This window comes from Dermacentor silvarum, chromosome 5, assembly GCF_013339745.2.
Source record: "Dermacentor silvarum isolate Dsil-2018 chromosome 5, BIME_Dsil_1.4, whole genome shotgun sequence".
NCBI classification, from domain to species: Eukaryota; Metazoa; Arthropoda; class Arachnida; order Ixodida; family Ixodidae; genus Dermacentor; species Dermacentor silvarum.
The window spans coordinates 150,648,172-150,673,313 of NC_051158.1; the positions used below are offsets into that span (position 1 = coordinate 150,648,172).

At 46.7% G+C, this 25,142-nt stretch overlaps 1 protein-coding gene across 1 annotated transcript; it reads right to left on the reverse strand.

Annotated features, from left to right (window-relative positions):
- Nucleotides 1-820: 820 nt before the first annotated feature.
- LOC119453795 (inosine triphosphate pyrophosphatase) lies at nt 821-22,632 on the reverse strand. Its single transcript, XM_037715846.2, has 4 exons — nt 22,537-22,632; nt 22,105-22,407; nt 8,028-8,240; nt 821-3,002 (listed from the first exon to the last, which is right to left on the reverse strand). The coding sequence occupies exons 1-4, from the start codon at nt 22,630-22,632 to the stop codon at nt 2,712-2,714; spliced, it is 903 nt and encodes a 300-aa protein (XP_037571774.2). The 3' UTR covers nt 821-2,711.
- Nucleotides 22,633-25,142: the final 2,510 nt, after the last annotated feature.

Genomic DNA, 25,142 nt, shown 5'->3' on the forward strand with positions numbered 1-25,142 from the left:
GCACGAGATCGGGAAAACTAGTCGTCGCAGTCCATGAGGCAAGGGCTGCGACGCTATTGAACTGTGAAAGCCCTCAGCAGAGACCATCGAACATAATAGACATGTTTGTAGACGGCGTTCGCACATCTGCCCTTGTAGACACTGGAGCCGCCGTTTCCGTTATGGATGCCAAACTTAGCCATTTTCTACGAAAAGTGACGACGCAACTTTCGGGGCTATCCCTTCGTATGGCTAGCGCCCAAAGTATTCACCCCACAGCAGTATGCACAGCTCGCGTCGTCATTCGGGACGCCATGTATGCCGTCGAATTTATCATCCTTCCTGCATGCTCACACGACATCATCCTGGGATGGGATTTTCTCTCCCGCAAAACAATGCCTCCTTGATGTCACTGATGAGGTCAGACGGTAGAGGGCGCAGCCGGGAGGAGAAGGGCTGCCGCTGAAGCCCTCCTTTCTCACTTCGCTAGCAAGCGGAGTGTGTTCGTGCTCTCTTGCAGGTCTGCTGGCCGTGCGGCGACATTGGGCAAATCACGGAGCAGAACCCGCTGAAGTGTGTCGTGTATTAGGAAGCGCTTTCTTCTTACCAGGTTTACCTTCCAAGCTCCTATTCATTTTCTGAACCACTAGGACATTGCTCGTACACACCAGTGCCAAGCAATTATAACGAAGAATATTTATATAGCGAACCGTTGTTAATTACCAATAGTCGCAGTTAATTTATTACATTTCGTCATTTCGTGAAAGTAGTCGGTTTGAAAGTCCTAACTTGCGGTTACGTTTATGGCTACACTTCAACTAGTCCACAGATATAGTGGGGGGTAGCATTAAGAAAGTAACTTCCTGGCACCATCAATTGTTAATTTTGTTCATGTGTTATGAAGTGCATCAACTAAAACTAGCCGATTTCTCGGCCAGCCAAAACTCAACACAAGTAAAATTTGACCATTTTGTTTTTATTCACACATTCAGTACTGGAAACAGACTGACCTCCACGCAGTGCGAAAGTGACAATCTACAGAAGCAATTTTCATTCACAACGGAAGTTTGTACATAATGAGTGAAAATATTTTCCAGAAGGTCCATACCAATGCAAAAATTATTAACCACCATGGCTGCGTCTTTCTTTTCTTTTTTTTAACCTTGGCTTTGCATGTCGACAAAGAATGAACGAAAGAGTATAGCCCAAAAACACGCACTCATGCTCTTCATTAGAAGTATTTCACCGGCAACAGATGGGCTGTCGTCATGACAAATGAGCCGAGCAACACTGCTCTTATGTCAGTACACTCAGGCTTGCACAGAACTGGTTTACTCATGCAAAATGAATACCTGCTCAGGAAATAGAGTGAAATATTTGTGCTTACCCATGGTCATTAGGAAACCTGAAAAACTTCGCAGAACTGGAATTCTCGGTGTTCAAACAACACAGGGCCGCACAATACATGTGATGCCCCCATTTAGCCATCTTCGTCTAATGCTCCGTCTTGTCTTTCCCATCGTTACACTTGGGACGTCAACTGAAGCATACGACCAAGCGCGATCTGACTTGTGATATCGCTGAGCGAGTGGCAAGGGTGAGCGGAGGCAAGCTCGACGGTTGCACGATGGCGACCACTTCCCACGCTTTGCCCAATTTAAAATTCACAAAAAGAGAAATAAAAAAAATAACTTAGGATGTCCGGCAACCGCTAGGAGCGTGCATGTTCTTTGAAACCGAAGCTAGCTTTACTTTCCGGGGCCTGACCACGCTTTCAGGAAATCAAAGCAGTTGTTATCGTCAGAAAACGTGCTGCACCATTTCAACATGAGCAAACCTCTTGTGATAACGTGTGACATTTTTCCTTGCGGCATTGGGGCTGTACTCAGCCACCGACTGGAATACAATCAAAAAGCCCCTGTTGCTTTCTATTCAAGAACACTGATAACCACAGATTGAGCACAGATTGACAAGGAAGCCCTGGCTGTATGTAGTGTTAAACATTAGGAAGTTTCATGACTACACATATGGGCAAAGGTTTGAGATTGTGACAGATCATAAACCCCACCTGGGTCCCCTGCTGTTTTGCTCATAATCTGCGATTTTATTACGCCCAAAACACTGCATTTCAAGCCCTGGCTAATGGACTTCCTTCCGTATAGTGTATTTCTAATACATCATGCGTATATCGTAATAAACTAGTCGCACTTTCAAAATTATTGCCACCAATTTGTCTAATCACATTATAACAGGCACAATTGTGGCAGAGGTAATTAAAGAAAAAAACCTACTCGCACACATCAGTCGACTGAGAGAACACGCTGCTACAAGGAGGATAGAGAAATGGTGCCACCATCGCGTGCGATGTTGCACACTGGCTGAGCGCTCCTTCTAAATACTCCGTTACTTCCATCTCCACAACCCTCCTGCTCCTCTGCAAATTTGAGCAGACGAAGTACATAGCAAGTTGTGTCTGACTCTCAGGCTTGTAGGCTCTCCTGTCTTGAAACACTCTGCTCTCTATACCGCCATGTAGCCACACCCATTCTCGTACGCTAGCACCTAAAAAACCTAGTTAAACCACGCTGAACAAAAATCCAGTCTTCTATTGTCCACTTAACAAGACATAACGAAACAGGGGATAATATCTTTGTATCACATTCAAAAGATACGGCAAATGACTCGCTTATGCCATTTATGTACATGCATCCTACTGCGCCAACTGGAAAACATCAGAGGCCACTGCCGCACTCGCGAGCGGCGTCTGGTGAGAGCAGAAACTGGCGCAGCGCTTCCACCGCCCTGTGCCGGTGCGAGATGGCGTTCTTCTCGGCCGTGCTCATCTCGGCGTAGGTGCGGCTGTGCCCCTCGGGCTGGAAGCACGTGTCCCAGCCAAAGTTGTTGCTGCCCCGAGGTGCCACTATGGTGCCCTGCGTGCGGCCGTGGAACAAGCGCACCGGCTTCTCGGGACCCGGGCTGAAGCCCAGAGTGCACACTGCCTCTGCATGCTTGTCCTCAAAGCCCTGCACAGTGTTGTGAAAATAGAAGCTGGGTTTTTGTTTTTCTGCCGGGTTTGGCACGTGTTTTGCTGAATTAAGCTTCCTGTTTGGAAACATTTTTGATAAATGTGTTTCCTGCAATGTTAACCCTGTAATGCCTAAATGTAGTTCCACGTCAAGAAAAATTAGAAGAAGTTGTTCACCTTAATGAAAAACAGCAAAAACATCTGTAAAACAATTAGAAGACTGCTTTTTCAGTGTAACAATGGCACTGAGAATGTGAAAAACAGTTTTCATGATCGTCATTTTTTTTCGGTATTTTTAGCACTACAGAACTAGCCGTCAGGATGTTGCTCACCTCTGTTTCGGGCTGTGGAGAGTACAATTGCACAAACAAAAAAGATAGAAATGGTTAGGTGTCACCTGAGATAAAGCATAATTAGCACTAATTGGTTTCTTGAACTACCCACAACTGAAAACTCATTCTATGTGTCAAAAATTTAGGTAGGCTATGTGTTAAGCTACTCATGCTTCAATCAGAATTTGAGGTATCGAACTTAGTGTAGCATATATTATATGTTGGGCATTACAGTGTTAATGCAGGCAGCATGACGTACTCTTGAAAGCATTCCTTTGATTCTTTTTTCACATAGTGAAGTTTTACTATTATTTGTTTACATTGCAATGTTGCTTTTAATATAACTTTTTGATTGTCCACTACTGTATTGACAAGAAACTTCATTATTGGGTTCGAATAGTGATTTTTGAGGCCAAGTCAAATAGTGCCAAAAGTGAATCAAGTGGAATATCAAATGCTTTTCGAATAGTTCTCGATTGATGAAGAGCCGTTATGACAATTATTATAAAACAATGTTCACATCCCAGTATTCTGTCATTACATAATACACTATGAAGCATTGTTTATTAAAAGCACAAATGGAGCATTGCAGCCAAACACGTAGTTCCTTCACATGCACAGGGCTTTTCAGAGTGTGAATGATCGCGGTACACACTGTAAATTATGGCTACCCAAGTGATGTAGCCTGCTTCACTACGCAAGTTCTCATGTTATATGTCTATATAGTACTATGCGCGTTGCGGTGAAAATTTACCATACGTTTTTGCCCATTTTAAGTTTACTTGTGCGCAGTAGACATCCTGAAGTAATTGGAAAGTATCGAAAAAATATTCGCATTTACGAATAGTGACTATTCGATTTGAAGCCCAAATGAAATACAACACTATTCAATCCGTTGTTCGGAAGTTTAGAATATTCACACACCCCCATTGATTACACTTGACATGGAGCACGAATTAACTTTTTTAGTGAATAAAACGAAGCCTACAATAGTGCCATCATCACGTGGGCAACGAGCCATTAGCAGAAATCCTCATGCCATTGATTATTCTTCTCAGCAGCGGTTACCTTTTGTTCATCGATTGTAATAGAAGGTGCACTGATACTTTTGATATGTTTTTTTTTGAGCCCACGTCAGCTCTGCATTATTTCCTTATATCTGCCATGTTCACTAGAAAACTTTGTCCATGGCATGTACATACAGCTGCCATGCTTCAATATGCATTAAAGCCTATTGTAGGTGCTGGACTGCACTGCTTTTGATGTTCCCTCCTCTTGAAAACAACTTCGACTATTTTTAAGTTTTTGCAAGTAAAAATACTACTTTTAAGATTGCAAATCAGTAGGAATGTCCTTGAGCCAACTTATTGCAAATATTTGCCCTGCCCCTTAAAAGAAATTTTGTGAACCCACAAAATTGTGCATTTCAATATGATTAGCCATGAATTGTGCCTTCAAGTGTTCCATCTAAAAAAAAGGCAGATGTGCATTTGAGAATCATGATCAACTGATTTTATAAATTTATATGCTACTAAACTTTCTCACATCCTTTTCTCGTCATAGCCTTTGAAAATGCACCAACTAGCCCTGTTGTATTCATTCTAACAGGTGCACTCACTTGACTTACCTATTTATTATTATTTAAATTGAATATTGTATATATTGTAAAGGATGTTGACAGACGTAGGAGGCCCTCAAAAGTAATTTCGCCCCAGAAACGTGGAAGGTTGCCGTTTCGAGCCTCTCAGAGTGCAAAACCAGCGGGGGGCTTTGTTAGTGGGTCAGGAGGCGCTCTTCGGCCGCAGAGAATCGGTGTCCCCTAGTCTAGTGCATCGTAAATTGGTGCATGCGTGGTCTGAAGATGCGGGGGAGGGGGTGGCGTTGGGAACTGTTTGCCCCAGTAGCCCAAACGGAAGTGCGAACGGCTGCTTTCTAGCGCGCTGCCTAAGACGGACCACCTGCAAAACATCATTAGGGTGCCAATGGGCATGCCTCAGTTGCAAAGAAGCCATTTCCGAGCCGGAGGGTCATGTAACTCGACGTACGGGCTCTTGAGCGACAGGCTGCCACCGGAGGCACAGTCCGTCTTTGAGAAGACAGTTTTATGGGCCCGCCGGTGACGGACCATGCACAGGATGGAATTGTGCATCGATGGGCGTGCTTCGGTGCGGCGCCCTTTACAGCATTGTGCTGTTTTTTGTCACCGATCTCGGGGGCGTGTGGGTGTTAATAGAGATGGAGAAGGCAGGCGCATGGCGACACAGCAAGCAGGTTTTAATTACACGCAAACTCGAAACTCGACATAAAGCTCACTCAAACTAACACACACTGAATGAAAAACTACCAACAAATACACAACTTAATAAAGCAATAAACATGCCCTAAATTCCTATCCACGATAGTTCTGGGCGTTTTCTACATCAAAGTCTGGCAACTCTGGCCTACTGATATCTCCATACAAGCATGGATCTCTCACTCAGTCCGTCGCTGTGGTTGCTCGTATCTTTCCGGGCGGAATATCGTAGAATTTTTTTTCATGTGGCCGTTTCGCCGATCTTCGCATAAACGTTGCTGCATATAAGTCGGTCCTTCAACTCGCTCGTCTCGGGAGCCTGGGTAACCCGGTCACTGTTGCTGATGTGGCAGGGAGGCGCGACGGGTTAGGCCTAGCGTCGTGCTCGGCCGCCGCTTCCGTCTAGCTCCTTTCCCGAGTGCCAACGTGGCGTTCCGGGGATCATCAAACGTGCCGGTCTGCCGTGGAAGAGAGGTCCTCTCTGGGGTGCCCGGTCCTGCCGTGAGAGGCTGCAGCCGGTCCAGGAGCCTCACTCGAACTTGCCGAGGTCGACGGCCACACCTTGGACGGCCAACGTCACGGACTCGGCCAGACCCCCAAGTCTCCCGTCGCCAGAGCGTAGCTGGCGATGCGACCTTCCTGGCCCGGAGCCACGTCGATACTGCTCGCTCAGCCTTGCTTCTCCCTCGATCACAGCTCGGATCATGCGCCTCGCGCGCTTGCGCCGTTCGGAATGCTCCGATCACATCGTCCTTGTCTTTTATTTCGCCTCCGGCCTCTTACTCATGACAAGCATGCAGTGTGTAACTTCCAATTAAGGAACGAGAACGGGGTGACTCGGGTGCTTCTTTCACCAACAGTGTTCAGGTGGAAACGCCAAGATATTTTAATATGTCGCAGAGTGGAATTGTTTGTGCGTTATTTGTTTATTTTTTTTTGTTGTTTTCTTTCTCTCTCTCTATCTCTCGGAATGTTTCGAGAAATGCGGGGAGAGAGTGAGAGAAGTAGTGACAAGTGAGTGAGAGCCTAGTTGACCCAATCAGGTCACTGTGGGGTCGTGATTTGCCGTGAGGGGATTTGGGAGGAGCAACCGAAGGGTTTCACCTAACTCTGCCGAGTTAAGGTGCTGCTTCCAGTGTAAATGAAGGGCCTGGACGTACGAGCAGTGTTATGCACTATCGGCTATGTCGAGTGTTATGTTAGACTCACTGTAAATAGCTGTCGATGTATACATTGTGTACATAAAGTGATATCTCCAAATGAAAACATCTATGGCGTCCCATCTCTGATGGAAGAGGAGAAACGACGACGGCGGCAGCTGAAGAGAAGTTTCCGAACCAAGTAAGCTGGTAACGCCAGCTTGGAGCACTCGGAGCTATAACTAAGGAGAAGGAAACTTTAGTTATGTGTTGCGACAGTAAAAGAAAGAAAGATTTTCATTTTTTTAAGCTCCAGAAGCATTCTCCTGTTAATGTGTCATCCCCAATTGAAGCCTGAATTGGTGACGCAAACTTCCGGGGCTGCATTCGCTGGTCCATTGGCTGTGCTCTCCCTCCCGTTCTCACAAATATTGCGGACAGCCCACTATGCGACGTAGCAGCCAAACCGAACGTTCAGAAAGCGAGCTGTTTCTGCGATCGCAGCCCAGGAGGATAGCAGATTACAGAGCATGGCTGAATTAACTCAACAATGTAAATTAATTAGGCCACAGTCTGAAGGGGCATTGTTTGGAGCATGGTCGAGCAACCCTAAGCTTGCCAGCAAGGAGCAACTGCACCGCGTTGTTGCAGTGATGCAAAGAACCTCAAACTCATTTTCACCGCGCAATATATAGATTTGGAGGGTGCAATCATCCAGTCACTTTGGGCATGTCCTTTGCGTCTTCTACACATTCTGCAATCGGCGAGCCTCCTAGTTAGCTAAAATAGTAGATTGGCCACCTTGAAAAGGTGCTGGCTCGTGACTCGATCCCTGGACCATGATTTCTCAAAGGGGTCCTTGTATACTTCTCAAGCCACTTTTTTCGGTCGTGGGTTACGTAGATTCAAGAACCTTGTTCTTGAATCTACGTGAATCAGAAACTCCGTACTCAATACTGAAACTCAGCAAGAAAATAATATTTGCCTTGTATGTTGCCGACACTGGTCAATAAAGGCTTAACTGCAAAGCTTTCATTCTGTGTTTTGTTTGTGGCTTTGTGCTACTGTGAGGCGGATTACAATTGGTTCCCTTTTAAGACAATTTATGTAGTCCGCTTAGCTACAATACCTTTTTTTAAAAGTTGGGGACTACCACTTCATGGCCACCGTGGCGATCAGCTTCTTGTCATGTTCAGCAACATCTATTATATGTGAACGTAACACACACACACAGCACATAAGCTGATGTTGCCACTAACCGCGAGCATGCGATGGAGTCCCTCGGAGCCGATCTTGTCGAGGAACCACTTGACATACGGTCCGGGTAGGCCACCCAGGGCGTTGAAGCAGAGTGATGTGTCCTCCACGAGCACTGGACCACCCACGAGGCGCGCAGCAGCCTCACATTTGGTCCGACAGACGGCGTCACTCTCGCCCTGGGGCTCCACCAGCTCCACTGCACGGTTATCCAACTGCACGACGTGGTAGCCAATGAGAAAGGTGGCAGGAATTTACTTTTATCGCCACTTTCGCACATGTCACTGTTTCATAAAAACCCAGTTTCTCTACAGGCCAAAAGAATATTCACTGTTGCCCTTTCTACTTGTCTGATGCGACTATAAATGTTTGCATTAAAGGCAAACTGTAAACAAAGCTTCAGTTCCTGTGCAAAAAAAAACCTAGTTTGAGACATAGGTAACACATAGGCAAAACATAACAATAGAAATACGTGGTCACGGAAAGCTTGAAAAAAATGTATGTTTTTGAATATCAAAACTGCAAAAAAAATTGTGCACATCCCACGCACTGTGGGAATCGATGTTATGTGAAGCATTTTGCAGGCAGCTGGCTATAGTGCATTGTTTGGGGTTCTGCAAAGCGTTGCCAGGTTGATCAATGTGTTTCTTTAAATCCAGTATATTTTTTTGTGCGACGCAATACAGTGAAGTAGAATTAAGGCGAATGCGTATGTGAGACGACAGCAGCAAGATGAAGACAGTCGAATTATTTCTCCGAACGATCAAACTGATGTGAACGAGCTTCATGGAAGTGGAAGATGGATAAGAAACGCATAAACAAAATGCTGAATGATGGCAGCACGTGGTATCACTTAAAGGAGACAAACGGGTGACTTCACGGTGAAACTGAAGCCCACGTGCTTTTATAGGCACTCGGATGAGTGGTGCGATGCAGCTGGCATAGTTGACCAAGCTGTAATGACGGTGCCACAGTGGAATTCGATGCAGCATTGGCGTACTCGGACACTATTGACACCAGGAAAAAGCCCACCTCAATGTTTCATTAAGCGGCCTGGTAACGACGATAAGGGCCATGAAAGTCTGGTAGGAGCATTGGAGAGAACGAGAAGGCGGCGTGTTGCTGTCCCGCGCTCGGAAATCAATGCTGGTGGAACACTTGCTTTTCCATCGCTGTTTGAACAGATGCAACCACCACCCGGTGTTCTGCTGCCAATATGCTTGGATCTTCTTACACATGCCACCTGGCTCGAGCACAGATGGAGCACGAGAATCACAGGCGAGAGTCGGATTATGAAGCTGGCACGACGATGCAACGACCATCACGAACATGGGCATATATCCATTGGTCCAACTTAGAAGACAACTTGGTCCACTGGGTCGCATAAGTTCTGGTAAGGGTAATTTCATGCCGTGTATGCATGCATGTTACAAATTTGTCTCATTCTTGTCATGCGTGTCGTGACATTTATGAGAATCATGTCATGGCTTGGCATACAGTCCATGGCATTTATTCGAATCATTATACGCCTTACATGGCATGACATGCCATTAATGTCACACACGGCATGTCATTACATGCATATCCAGAATCATCATCATCAGCTTATATTTAAGTCCACTGCAGGACGAAGGCCTCTCCCTGTGATCTCCAATTGCCCCTGTCTTGCATTAGCTGTTCCAACTTGCGCATGTACATTTCCTAATTTCATCACCCAACCTAGTTTTTATTTATTTATTTACAGTGTACCTACATTGCCATAAAGGCATTACGCAGGGGGGAACAAAACATAACCAGTAAAACAAAAGCTTTTGCACAGATATACTACTCACAAACAGAAGCACTACAATAGCATTTAGAGAAAGACATACAAGTAAGCTGAAACAAACAGGTTTTAAGGATATATAACACATACAGTTGTTTTCCAAGAGCGCCGTCACAGCATAGAATAGAATAGTTCATTATTTGACACATTTACTATATCATTTGATAAACTGTTCCATTGTCTAATTGATTAGGGGAAAAAGAGTAGTAAAAAGTGTTTGTTCTGCATTGTAGGCTGAGATCTTTTTGTTGTTATCACAGCGAGTCAATATGTAATCTGGTTCCAGAAGATAGTTATAGTGATTGATACCTGTCTGACTCTTATATATTCGGTGCAATAATGTGAGCCTTAGCTTCTGCCTACGCATATGTGGCAGATCATATCCTAAAGTGGCCTTCATTTCTGAAACGCTAGAGTACAGGCTGTAATTATTACAAACAAACCTTACTGCTTGGTCCTGTAGTTTTTCCAGTCTATTAATGAGGTAATCTTGATAGGGATCCCATATTACACAAGCCTGATCAAGTATTGTTCTGACATGTAAGAAGTATAAAGTTTCTTTAACTTCGCGTGTTGCCTGTTTAAAATTTCTGCAAATAAAATGTAACATCCTATTAGCTTTCGCTATGACAGTGTCAATCTGTTTATGCCAAGTGAGTGATTTGGAGAAATAGACTCCAAGATACTTGTATTCCCACAGTATGTCAATAAGCATGCCATTGATGTTATATAGGTGCTGAAATTTGGATAATTTTCTGGAAAAACTTACGCTACTGCACTTTTTAATATTTAAATTCATGTTAAATTTTTTACACCAGTTCGCTACCTTATCTAAATCTGTTTGCAAAGTATCTATATCATTTCCAGTAGTAATTTCTCTGTAAATCACACAGCCATCCGCAAATACTTTTATGGGTGATGTAATTAGTTCGACAATGTCATTTATGTAGCTTAAAAATAACAAGGGGCCCAGTACGCTTCCCTGAGGAATGCCCGAAGAAACAGTTATTGGTAAAGATGCGGCGTTGTTTAGGACGACAGACTGGGTTCTTCCGTTTAGGTAGTTTCGTATCCAGTTGTGAACGTTTTTGTTTACATTTAATGCAGCAATCTTTACATCTAACAGCTTATGGGACACAGTATTGAAGGCACTTTGAAAATCAATAAAGATCGCGTCTAGCTGATTATTGTTATCAATGGCTTTGGATAAGAAGTGCTGAAATTCTATTAGTTGTGCGTTGCAGGAATAACCTCTTCGGAATCCGTGCTGGGAAGGTGTAAAGAAAGCGTTTGAGTCAAGGAATGCAGATATGTTACTATATAAAATGTGTTCGAATATTTTGCAACATATCGACGTTAGTGAAATCGGCCTATAGTTTTCTCCGAGTTTTCTATCGCCCGATTTAAAAGCTGGTGTCACGCTTGCCATTTTACAATCTTGGGGGATGAGGCCTGCTTCAAGGGAAAGCTTATAGATGATTGTTAAATACGGAGCAATGATGCTATGACACTCTTTAAGGACCACTAGGGATATTCCATCAGGTCCAATTGCTTTGTTTCATCTAAATGCCGTAAAAAAGAATCGACGCCACTAACATCAAATTCAACGTCCGGCACCATATCGCCCTGATTGGCGTTGACAATCAAGGCGATTGACATCTTCGCCTGTGCTTCCCTTCCCTTGGCACCAATTCTGCAATTCTAATGGTCCACCGATTATTGACCCTACGCATTACATGGCTGGCCCAGCTCCACTTAATGTCTCTTAATGTCAATTCGAATATCAGCTATGCCCGTTCACTCTGATCCACACCACTCTCTTACTATCTCTCGACGTTACTCTGAACATTTTTCGTTACATCGCTCTTTGTGCAGTTCTTAACTTGTTCTTGAGCCCCTTTGTTAACTTCCAAGTTTCTGCCACGTATGTTAGCACCGGTAGAATGCAATGATTGTTCACTTTTCTTTTCAATGACAGTGGTAAGCTACCCATCAGGATTTAGTAATGCTGCCATATGCACTCTAACCCATGCAACCTGAGTAGCCAATTGGATTGCTTGCCCAAATGATTTCGATTGGGCTAACTACGTCAATTGGGAGGAGGCAGCTGAAAACTCAGGGGAGCATTGCCGCTGTGATCACTAGCGATGCACATTTTTAAAACCACAAATAAGTTAACACTTTAACACAGAGCACTTAAATGCGTCACCTAACGATCAGAAGGACCTATGCTAATGACTCAGTATGCTCGTCTAAATCGTTTCAGGGTCCCTTTAAAGGGCCCCTCACCAGGTTTGGCCATTTTGAGCTGACAAGCATAATCGGTATACAATGCAGGCCAACGATCGTGTCTGCTACGTATTACGTCTCTACGCACCGCGCAAACAGCTTAAATTTTAAACCAAACACAGTGGCCCTTCTCTTCGCGGGCGTCGCGCCCTCAGCCGGCGAGTCGACTTATATCGCGCAAGTGCGCCTACGTACATGGCAGTTGCTGTGGTAGCAGACGATTTCTTTTTTGGAAGCCGCAGAATGGGAAACGTCACTGTGAATGTTTCGCTGCTTTCCCTAACGTTTTCCTTGCAGCGATATCATCGAAAATGCGAAGTTTACTTTCAAAAATTTTCAAAAAGCGCGCCTTAGACCTATACGTAAGTGGCGCCCCCATCAAAGTTTTGCCGACTACCGCTTTATATTGTTATATAATTATAACACAAACATATATATGTATTTACACAATTATTATTCGCTTGTACGTTTTTTTTTTTTTTTTTGTCACCTATGAGCACCAAAAACGTAAAAAGCTCGCACGCGACAATCCTACGTAAGCGGCGCCACCGCCATACTTCCGACGATGGCCGTATCCATGGGATCGCCGATAATCCGGCAGGCATAGAATATATAGGAGGCTATGCTCATAGCATATTCTAGGTCACTCTACTCATAGTGACACGTGAGTACGGTGGCTAGATGGGTAGGTGTGCCGACCGAACATAGTTCATTTCTCCGCATCATGACGCAGAAGTGGCGCTGCGGATAGTATAACGGCTGAGCTGCGCGCAACGTCGGCTGCGCTGTGTAGCTCTATTGTGTTTATTGCTGCCTCAGTTACGGTATTTAAATTGCTACTAGACGAACTGTGTTGGTAAGTGCGTATGGTTCACTGTTTGGTTGCAATAAAATAAAGCAATACGTCTTGGGCTGCATTCATGAATATATTTAAAATAGAAGAAACGCTCTCATAACTTGACGCACCAACATAAATAGCCTAGCGCCAGCAAGGTCGCAACGTTGGTCCACCAGATATCATACCATATATTCACAGCACACGCCTCCGCTTCAGGTGGTTACTCTTCTCCCTGTTGCTTTCGCGCGCCATGTTATTGCCCTTGACAAGGCAGTAAAGGCGTGTAATTGAATAGAACTTCACAACATCGTTTGTGAGCTCTTTCTTGCGCCGCTCACTGCCGATCAAATTCGGTGGATTCAACTGCATAATTAAAGGATGCAAAGTTGGCGACACTGTTCCTTGGTAACTCCTTTAAACTGAAGCACAGCGTGAAGGCGTCTTCGAGCGATGCTACCAGTTTTTTTAGTGCTTCAGAAGGGAGCAACAGCCCTGACCTACTCATTCTGTTGAATTCAGTAATGTCCCTGAGCATTTGGTCCTTTGCAGGAACTTCCTTGCTGTATAGCCTGCTATATAGAATATAAGCCTAGAGTCACTTTTCTTTTTCCTGTAGCAGCGCAGCGGTGCTCGATGTCGCAGGCACTGAGCACTTCATGTGCGACTTGCAAATTTCCAATGTCGAGGCCGGCCGGAGCTCATGAACGGACGCTTTTCGGTGTACGGCTTGCTCATTAACGTCGCCGATACCGAGCAAGCTACTGAGCAGCCCGGGTTGAACATTTCCGCTGTCTTTCTCACAAATTTAGAGCCCGACTTGCAGTTCGGAGCGAAGCAGTGTCTCCTTGGTGGTCTTCTTTGGTGGAGCAATGCCGCCGCTAATCTCACCGGTCATTTTTCCGACCTGGAACATTCCACATCGTTTAGGAACTTGAAAACAGTACGAGAGACGCGGAGCTCTTCACCTTTGAAACTGGCACGAACAGACGACATACAGCTATTCAAATACGGGCTTTATTTTTTTGCTCGCCGTCAGCCTCCTGTAGTAGACGACGCGCGCTGCGGAACCCTTCTACTGACCGCAGCGCCAATTCTGCGTCATGACGCGGAGAAGCGGTGAACTACGCTCCAGAGGCGCCGGTCGGCACACCTACCCATCTGGCCACCGTAACCTGAGTTCGAGAATTCTTCAAGGCAACATCAGTTACTTGTTTAATATGTTGCTTCAATGGACGAATTAAATTTTAGAGAAATAATAAAACACACAAACCTAATATCTGCGTGTTTTTGTTTTACTTCGCACCGCAGCAAAAGAGATGTACTTCCGTTTCGTCTGCTTGTTCCAACGTCGTGCAGTCGCGCGCGCAGATTACGAAACAAATGTCTGTCTACCGCCGTGTTCCAGCGCCGCGATCATGCTCTTTCATCTTCTCACGCCTGCCTCATTGCCCGTGATTGTGGTACTGATCAAGTGTTCTCGTGCAGAGCTCGCGCGCGAGACCGCCACCAAATGTGCCCCACTCAGCAAAAATGCGAGGTAAAAAATTTAAAAGATAAGAAGAAGGCGGGGCCCGTGACGTATTCATCACACGATCCTCCGGCTCCGGTATGGGAGAACGCAGGGAAGGAATTTCGCTTGCGGATGCTAGAGGGGCAAGTGGAGATAAGCGTACGTCTATGTTGGCGGTGACGCTCGCCTCCCGAAATCATGGGTTCGCACCACTTATCTCTGCTATTAATGAACTCATTTCAAAAATTCTTGGGGTAGAATACTCCTTAGAGGGCACGTAACGACTTCCAGCGTATAACCAAAATTTTCTATGTGGCCTGGTGGGGGCCCGGGCCCTTTAAAGGCACCATGCACTTGGCAACAATGCTATACATTTTTACCCCAATTCGTAGAAGCCGTCGCTTCGGGAAATATCAATACACAGAAATTGTGATGGCCGCAATTTAGATACAAGCAGAGCTCCTATGCATACAGATGCGGCCGGGAACATTTTTTGCCAATCAACGCCCACTGCGGAGGTGCGGCTGATGGGAAAGGCATTCACAGTGACGCCACGCTGTTTGCGAACAGGGAGAGATCTACTAGTATACGCTGCTATTCGGAGAATGCAATGCAAATGTTTCCTAACCATGGCGTCTGCTCAACATCAACCTCCCTACCAGGAGCCCATGGATGGATGGATGGATGGATGAGGCTGAACCCTTTAAATCGGGCGGTGGCATACGCCACCTAGCCATGGCTATCAACATAATTTGTACTTTGTGGTGGGTGAAATTTCACCCCTGCCTTAATTTTATCCACCAATCAGATAACCTCTGTTTGGTTATCTCTACCCGCTTAAAGTCTATTTTGCCTTCACTGTCCCTAAACCCCAATGCTTTGAAAAAATCAGCCCCGTTGCCTTGCACTGTAGGGTTAAGCCCCTTACAGAAAAGTATGAGGTGTTCAGCCGTTTCCTCTTCTTCTCCACACGCACAGCACAACGTGTCTATACCTTGGTACTTGACTCGGTACATCTTAGTCCGCAATACTCCCGTCCTGGCTTCAAACAACAAAGAGCTTCCCCTAGAATTATCGTAGATATTTTCTTTGGCAATTTCTTGCTTGAAAGTTCGGTATGTTCCCAGTGCTGATTTCGTCTGCATCCCTGCTTTCCACAGACCCCTCTCTGTTTCCTTAACCTTTTTCTTAACCGCTGTTTCCTGGTTTGCACCCCTACTGCAGTCCAAATATTTGATTGACAGTTTTCTGGTCAGCTTCCTCCATTTTGTATCAACATTCCTCATGTACAAATAACTGAAAACTCTCCTTGCCCACCGCTTTTCTGCCATTTCTCTCAATCGCTCCTCAAATTCTATCTTGCTGCTGGCTTCCCTGCCCTCGAATGACGTCCATCCCATGTCACCCTGTACCCCCTGATTTGGTGTATTTCCGTGTGCTCCCAGAGCCAGTCTACCTACCCCTCGCTGCTTAACTTCCAACCTTGCTCGAACCTCTGATCTCATGCACAGGACCGCATTGCCGAAAGTCAAACTAGGGACCATCACCCCTTTCCAAATCCCTCTCACCACTTCGTACCTATTGTAATTCCACAGTGCCCTATTTTTCATCACAGCTGCATTTCTGCTACCTTTAGCCGTCACATATTTTTCATGTTCCGTTAGGTACTCAGCCCCATTGTTTATCCACACTCCAAGATATTTGTACCTATCCAGCACCTCCAGCGTAACCTCCTGTATCCTATGCTCGCTGCCCTGATTATCATTAAAAGTCATGACTGCCGATTTTTCTTTACTAAACTTCAAACCTAAGCTATCTCCCTCTTTACCACAGATGTCCATTAATCTCTGCAAGTCTTCCTTGCTGTCAGCCATAAGTACAATGTCATCTGCATACATCAGTCCTGGTAATGACTGTTTAATCCATTCTCCCTGCTTGAAATAGGAAAGGTTGAAGCCAAGTCCGCTCCTCTCTAATTTTTTCTCTAATCCTTGTAAATACAGCATGAACAACAGAGGTGACAGAGGGCACCCCTGCCTAAGCCCCTGCTGTATCTCTATAGGCCCAGATACCTTGTTTTCCCATTTTATAAGCACCCTGTTACTTTTATAGATATCTTTTAAAAGATTCCTTACTCCATCTTCCACCTCTAGAGTGCCCAGTATGTCCCACAAATCTATTTGGATTACGCTGTCATAGGCTCCCTTGATATCCAGAAAGGCAAGCCATAGGGGCCTGTGTTCCTTTTCTGCTATTTCAATACACTGTGTCAATGAGAACAGATTATCTTCTAACCTTCTTTGTTTTCGGAACCCATTTTGTAGTTCCCCCAGCACCTCCTCGCTCTCCACCCATGCCTGCAGTCTGTCCTTTATAATCTGCATCACCACCCTGTAAACCACTGACGTCACTGTTATGGGACGGTAGCTGTTTATGTCGGCTTTGTCCCCCTTTCCCTTATATATCATGCTCATCCTGCTCAGTCTCCACCCGTCAGGGGCTTTACCGTCCATTATCATTTTGCTCACTGCCTCTCTTAATGCTTTCTTAGATTTTGGGCCCAATGTCTTTATCAACATAATTGGGATGCCATCAGGACCTGTCGACGTGCTACTAGGAACCCTCTTCTCTGCCCTTTCCCACTCGCTTTGTGCCAGTGGAGCCACTGCACTGACTAGTCCATCCTCACCTGATTGAGCACATGCTATGTTTCGTTCTTTAAATTTTTCTGTCATCATTGTTCTTATATGTTCCATTGCCTCATCTCCCTCTAGTCGAACACCTTGAGCTGTAACTATAAACCTCTGCTCTAGGCTAGTCTTATTACTCAAGGAGTTGAGATGTTTCCAAAATTTCTTCGCTGCTTTTCTATCCTTTTTGTTTACTTCTGACAACCATTGGCTCCCCTTTCTTCTGATCTTCTCATTGATCAAATTGGATGCTTCCCTTCTACAGTTTAAGAAGTTGTTCCATTTTCTGCCTACATCAGCTTCTGGTTCACCCCTCTGCTTTGAATATCTGTGTTCCCTGGATGCTTCCTGGCGTTTCTCTATGGCCTTCTTAACCTCCTCATCCCACCAGCTCTTGGGTTTACGTCTTCTGTTCCCTTTTGTCCTGACTCGTACCTTAGTAAGCTCTAGCTCAAATAGTCCTGTTAAATTTGCATATGTCCATTCTGTTTTTGTATCCTCTGAAATTACTTCCTCAATTTGCTGGGTTGCTATTTCAAGCTGCTTTTCCGAGTAAAATATCCCACCTGGTTGTTCATCTTGCCTCCTACCTACTTTCATTTCCCTTCTAAAACTCACCTTAATACGTTTGTGATCACTACCTAGACTTCTGGAGCCATATTCATCTATGCTCATTACATTTAGCCTATCGTGCATCCTATGTGACATTAGTGCATAATCTATCGTCGACTGCAGGCTCCCTACCTCCCATGTTATGTGCCCTTCACACTTCTCAGTACTGTTGCATACAACTAAGTCATGCATTTCACACATATCCAGCATCATGTTGCCTGTTGAGTCTGTGTACCCGTCCATGTCTTCTATGTGTGCGTTCATATCTCCTAGTATAATAATCTCGCACCCTTCTCCTAGCTCATTAATGTCACTTGATATGCATTCCAGCATTTTTTTGTTTTCCTCTTTGGCATTTGCTCCTGTCCACAGGTATACAAAGCCAAGGAGTGTCTGCTCTCCTGCAACTTTCCCTTTTAGCCATAAATGCTCCTTGCATTCCTGTTTGACCCTTTCCCAGTTCATACTTTTATGAATGAATGCACCAATTCCACCCCCTTTTCTGCTGCCCTCTGTTCTATTGCAATATTCCCATGCATAGTCAGGATTACAGGGAGGTTGCTCCATGTCCCTAAGATGTGTCTCCACAAACCCGTATACCATCAGCTTTTCTTGCCTTAGTTGCTCGTCTATCTCCTCCCACTTCAGCTTATTCCTGCCACCTTGCATGTTAATGTAACCTATGTCAGAATGACCTTGCCCCTGGTGCTTACGTCTATTTCTTCTACCGATTCTACGTTTCTTGAATCTTGGAGCCTCTCTGGGTCCGTCTTCGTCTACACTGGTGGTCTTAGGGCTCTGGGTCCCCCCAAAAAAGCCGTAGCTTGGCGCCCTATCCTACTACCTACGCTCCCGCCCGTGGCACCACTGTAGTGAATGCCATCCTGTGCAAAAGGCTGGGAGCCAGACTCGTACACTTCCCGGTTTACCTCCATTACACCGTACCCAAGTGGTCTGCTCAGACCCCAAATGACCCGGTTAGCCTCAAGCACCCTCCATTCCATCGTGCTAGCCTGGCCCCGGACATGTGGGATTGTGCATATGGTCACATGCACTTTCGCAGAGGTTTCTCTGAGTTTACGCAACCCAACCTCTAACTGTCCGTTTAGGTTCTGGCTCCTTCCCTTCAGCACATCGTTGAGACCAGCATGGATAACGACCAGATGTTCATGCTCGAGGTTGTCCGATACCACCTTCTGAGCTTTTGCCATTGCGTCAACCATGCACTTCCCTGACTGGGCCTCCACCCTCACCCGCTCGTCTGCCTTCACTGTTGTAAGGACGCCCTCCTTAACCCTAGCTACGTTGGAGTCCCCCACCACTAGGACCCTTCGCTCTACACGTTTGCCTCCCGCCTGCGATTGTCGTCCTCCAGTTCGCGCTAGCTGGTTCTCCACCCGCCGTGCGCCACTGACACGTGACGATGTGCTCCCTGCCGTTCGTCCCTTCCCACTCGAAGCCTGCCGCACTACCTCGCTGTAGAGTTGTGGAACCGCCGTGTTACCGCCGGCTCTCGCCTGCTGTTCAACGGCCCCTAGGCGTCCCTCCCTGCTCTCATGGCATGCCTCTGCCTGAGTCTCCGCGCTGTCCCCGCCGCCCGCCTGAGCTGACCCGGGATTACGCGCCGCCTGTACCATTAGCGCCTCCACCCGCACTTCCAGCACGGCCCGCTTTTCCCGTTCTTCTTGTAGCTCGCCAGCTATTCGCTTTACCAGGACGGCCTCGGCCCCCTCCCTGTGAAGCAACTCGCCGATCCGAGTTTCGAGCTCAATTCGCCGCTCTCGCTCCACCTTCAGCTCCCCTTTGAGCTCTTCCACACTGGCTGCCCATTCATTCCCCTTCCATCCGCCGCACAGCTCCCTTAAATCCTTCACACGACCTGCACGGGAAGCTAGCCTCCTCAGCGTCGGCTAAACTGGCGAAGTGCGTCTCGTCCAAATAACACCAACGTTTGCACTCCTCGCACTGCACCAGCTCGTCATCACCCCTGTCCTTCCTAGCCTGCCGCGCCATTGTCCACCCGTCCACCTATCGAGAAAGCCCAATAAAATACCTGAGCAAGGCCCCACGGTAAGCCGTACGGCAAACTCGCTATCCGGCTACCTCCGCTAGCTTCCCTAACGCGGTTTAAAACTGCCGCTTTACACTGCTTTCACCATGCAACACGTGCGCCACAACCCGCTTCCAAAAAAAAAAAATTAAACAAATTGAACTATTCGCTACCTACTAACGTCCTACCAAACTAACCAAGAAACTAAAAAAGCATGAAAAACAATATATAGATAGCTCGGGTACCCTAACACTTCTATCAACCAAATAAGAATAAACAAAAATTGAACTTATTCACTGCTCCTGCTGCGCTGAGCTCCACTCGGCCACGACCGTCCTGTTCGGCTTCACTTAGAGTGTACTAGATTTCTAAGGCTCTATTCTGGACATTCCGCCATTTTCTTCGAAGCGTGACGTACGCGCGACGCTTACAAAATGGCGCCGATAGCCCCGATTTGCTTTCGTAACGTGACGCAAATTTGACGTTTCGCCTAAGAAACTGTAATGTAGGCATTGAACCTAGCATTCTTGATAAAGGAAAACAGTTTTCCTCCCCAGTAAAAATAAAGCCGCTAGCTCAAAGCGTACGATTATTCCATCAAAATCGTTTCTCGCTTCCGTCGTCTGCATGCGCGCAGGCTGTCGTCTGCTTCATTAGATAGGATGCGTGTCCTCGGGAAACTGAATGAGTCATCGTATATCGGCGCCCACGCGCTTGCTTTCTACCTTGAGACAACACACGCAACCTACCAGTGATGATGAGCGCACGCTCTAGGCCGCGTTATCGCTATCTCATGATCCGCAAGTGACTCAGCCCGACTCGTCTGGCTGAGAAGCGGCCGAATATCATCGATAGCGTTGCGCGCGCCACAGGTATCTGCTTGAGCGACGCAAACGCCGGCACTGCCATCTCTTGTGCACTTCGCTGCTTACTCGCACCGCGAGAGGAAACTTCAAGGCGCCGTCTTGCGTACATTTCTTTTTGTAAATTAAAAAGTCACCGTTGTCATAGCCTTTGATGATGCGAAAAGTCATTAATATTGATTACAATACAAACGCAATAGTGAAAAGTACGAAATGTCGCAGAAAGTTTGCTAGTTTCAACCAATATTATTTCAAATAAACGTGTTTTTAATAAAAATGATGGTGCAAAACACAAATGCCAACACCACCCGAGAGCGATGCAAATGCTATGAACACGCGTTGTGAACAAAATATTTGTATGGCCCGAAGTGACAGGGAAAATGCGGCGATACGCATGCCTCTCCACTGCCATTGCATCTGGCCGCTCATTACCATAATTCGCGCGGCTCGTCGCACCACAAATTATGGCGGAAAATCTCTGCAATGGCGGCCCAGCGCAACGTCACGCAACGTCAAATTGACGTTTGCGAAACGGCCCTTCCTGTGACGCTCCTCAGGGGATATTCCTTCAGCCAATGAACAAGCTGTCATGCCGGCTATCTTGGAACGCCACCACATATTCGCGAAATTGCAGATGCATTGCACGAGCTTCTGCACGCTACCGTCCACTTTCTTTTTAAAGCGCTAAAGTCGCAATATAGGTGCCAAGGACCACAAAAAAGTATTAGTCGATAAAACTTGCAGCTCCACGTCACGCTTCGTCATTTTGACGAAAACGCAAAATTGCATTTTGCAAAACTTCCGTTGCCCGGCACAAATTTCGAAACACGTGACCTCGGGACAGCCAATGAGACAGCCAAGATGGCGGATAATGGCGGCCGTGCAGCCGCCATGCGTGTCCAGAATAGAGCCCTAGTACACTCTAGCTTCACTCGAGAGAGTCCGCCATCAGTTCCGACAGCAGCGCCGCCGCCGTTTTCAAACAAGTACTAGGTTATTGCTCAACTGGAGAAGAAGCTATTCCAAGCACCTTCAACCGTCCACATTTTCATCAGCTTACTTAGATAACACCTTAACGTGTTGGCCATCACATATCAACGACATTCAAGTGACTTGTCGGGTCTCTGCCAAATTTGGCACCAGTCAGTAGACGATTGAAAAACGGCACGTGCTTTGGAATATGCTCACAACAGATGCTCATAACGCTGCGCGCCTCGTTTTTGCTGCCTTCTAGAGTTTTCTCTCAATTTGTAATGGTAGCTGGAATGTGCAGGTTTCTCGTTGACACTGCAAGTTCGTACTGTTTACACGTAAGTCGGGACTTTGCGCTTCGCCCGATGCTGTACCGTCGACGACTGAGCAGTACCGGCACGTGCATCTACCGGCGGGAAAGTTCACTTACTTCGAAACCAGGTATCTTGCCCAAGATAGTCACTACTTCTCGCAGCTTGTCTTTGTTGCCGGTTACAAATATGATGCGAGAGACGACGCTCGAAGCCATTTGCGAATTTGTGTGTATTCCTGGGCCTGATGCAACTGGAGAAGCTGGAGCTGGCACTTGCACATCATATTTGGAGTTGTCCGCTTTCTGCGCATGCGCGAGGAGTAGTGGGTGCGAGAGAGAAAAAATGTGAGGACTTTCGGTCCCTAAAATTTCTCTTCGCCTAGGTACTAAGGGGACGAAAGTTGTTAGCGCCGTTCGTCCCTAGCCGAGCTCGCAGCACAGAATCGTAGAATCGACAGACTGCGTGGCCGGCAAGGCGAAGAAGCCGTGTCCGAGGTGAGTTGGTCACTATTTTGTTGCGACGGTAGCATATTCAATTTTTGTACTCGCAGGGCAATAGGTTTGGAAGTGAGGTGTCTTCTCCGATGACTTTATTGGTGCCGATGTCGTGCGATGCTCATTAGTGTCGTTGAGCAAGGTCAACATGCCGCACACTTCAGGAGGTGCGCGGGAACGGAAACACTTTATGAATACGGAACAAATGTATGCTAAAGAAAAATGATCGTCATGTAATTTCACAACACTATACCCTTGTGAGAGCTCTACAGTGCAGATTCGTAACGATTCTGAGGTGCTTGTGCGCTACGGGGACGAAAGTTGTTAAGGCCCAACCACAAGGAACGGATTTCCGACGGATATTCGGCGTCGGCGCCGGCCGGCGGCACGCGGCGTGGGCGCTCATTGACGGCTCTCAACCACAAGAGACTCTCGGCGTCGACGTATTTCAAGCGTGGCGCAATGTGGCCAGATCCTTGGCCCCGAATTTAGCCGGTCAGTTTTGCAAAATGTTGCGCTAACAGAACAATTGTTTTTACTAAGCAAGGACTTCTTGTACTTTTAAAACTTCATAAAAATTGTCCGTATCTCTAGCAAACATATACGCTGGTTGTCTGTGCTGAAAAACGTAGCACCAGTCGCATAGCATGAATAGCATCACCAGCAGCTTCTGTTCCTAGCAAAAATACTTTCCGCTAGATAACGTGACGCGTAAATTCTACATTGTATGAAAAACTATATCCGCTGTCGAACGCTAAACACGAACGAGAGCTCCGATGCTTGTCGAGCTCAGCTACAGTGCACGGCTACCGGCGGCAGACGACCGGGTCGGTTGTGCCCGCATCACAGCCGACGGCGCCGCTAACATCAGCGCATTTTCTTCTTTGTGTATAATTATAGCGAAGAGCGACAACGGTGAGAAAATATCGCGGCTGGTGAGCGTCGGTGATTCATTCCGAAGCGCCGTCAGCTTAAGCTTTCGAGTGAGCCGGAGAAGGCCTAGCGACGATATCGGCGCCGCCGAACGATCAGTGGCGGTGAGGCTGCCGTCGGTGCCAGGGTGACCACCCCTCGGTCACTGATTGGCCACTTCACTGTACAGCTGCAGCACAAATGAGTCCCGGTCCCATCCTGTCTACGGCAAGGAAATCTCGCCGCTCGCGAGCGAAACCACCGTCAAACGGCGACCCGCGAACGGCGTACGGCGAGTTGGCGTGCCGGTAACGTGGACGGGCCTTAAGTGTGCACTTCGGCGTTCCTTGCATGTCCCTGTCTGGAAAAAGTATACATAATTATCTATGATACCGTACAAAGCTGCACCCATAGAGTTTCACACTATAGTGAGAAACTCTATGGCTGCACCACTTGCAATAGCCGGAGCACGCGCGAGCGATCGGCTGTTTGGGACGCAGACGAGGCACAGGCACTCGCGGACGACAACGCCGGAAGCTCGCTTTGTAAATGGCCTCCGAGCTCACTCACATGGCACGGTGCACCATCTCGGAGGCTATATTTTGTTTGTCTCCTGCGTCTACCGCCACTTCCGCCGTCAGCGCTGCAGTCTGGCCTGCTCGGTCTTGCGGCGCCGACCGGCGGCGCATTGTTCTCCACGCCGCCGGCCGCCGTCGCGTGCCGCCGGCCGGCGCCGACGCCGAAAATCCGTCGGAAATCCGTTCCTTGTGGTTGGGCCTTTAGCGCCGTTCGTCCCTAGCCGAGCTGGCAGCACAGAATCGACAGAATGCGTACCGGCAAGGCGAAGAAGCCGTGTCCGAGGTGAGTTTGTTGCGACGGTAGTATATTCAATTTTTATAGTCGCAGGGGGATAGGTTTGGAAGTGAGGTGTGTTCTCGGATGACTTTAGTGGCAAAGCATTACATCGTGCCGATGCATTGTTCATTAGTGTTGTTGAGCAAGCGTATGCTTGACCGCGTAGCACCCATGCATTGCGGCGAAGCTGATAGGGAACCGGGCATTATGCAGCGCTCGAGCCTAGCTTCTTGTCAGTGACTGCGGATGGAAAACACATACACGTTCAAGAGCTTTTCGTCGATCTTTACACCTCTTTATTGAAAGTAAAGGATAGCGTACGCCTGTATCCGTGAGTTAAAAGATCGATAAAGACTCTGGGCACTTACTTGCAGTGTGTGAAAAATAGAGAACTTTATTTATGCAGGTGTCCATGCTCCTGCAGTCCTGTGGTGACCCTGTGGAGCTGGATCCGGTCTCGTGGAAACACAGCCGGCTCATCAGTCACAAAGTAGGAGCTGAAGAGAACAGTCTAATGCTGATATTACACCTGACTGTATAGTGCTTAACTTGTGGTTAGCAGTGACAAAGGCATTGCACTAAAGATTGAGAGTATGTCTTAATACGCAGCGCTTATCTGGCGAATAGGAGAGCAGAAGGTGAGAACAATGTTTTGAGATGAGGTATGCTTCATCTGTGTAGTGAAATCGTGTTTATTATTTGTGTAACGTCAGTGCACTCACTTGCTTAAGTATAACGTTTACTGCAGCTTACAGCTTCTGTCGATGCAGGTGCTTCTCTACTGGAAACAACCTTTCACTTACCAAATAAAGTTGCCATTTTGTAGTTTTACAAGTTTTCCTCTGGAGCTTTAGTCTCTTCTGAATCTGGAAGATCTGACTGAATGCATGGGT

What these genes read in the sequence shown, in the direction of transcription:
- LOC119453795 (XM_037715846.2), bottom strand. Translation starts at nt 22,632, where the DNA reads ATGTTGACCTTGCTCAACGACACTAATGAGCATCGCACGACATCGGCA. An exon ending in ACTTCCAAACCTATTGCCCT is followed by an intron (nt 22,408 to 22,536) that starts GCGAGTACAAAA and finishes GAGCTCGGCTAG; the next exon opens with GGACGAACGGCGCTAACAAC. An exon ending in GCAAGATACCTGGTTTCGAA is followed by an intron (nt 8,241 to 22,104) that starts GTAAGTGAACTT and finishes CACGTCGTGCAG; the next exon opens with TTGGATAACCGTGCAGTGGA.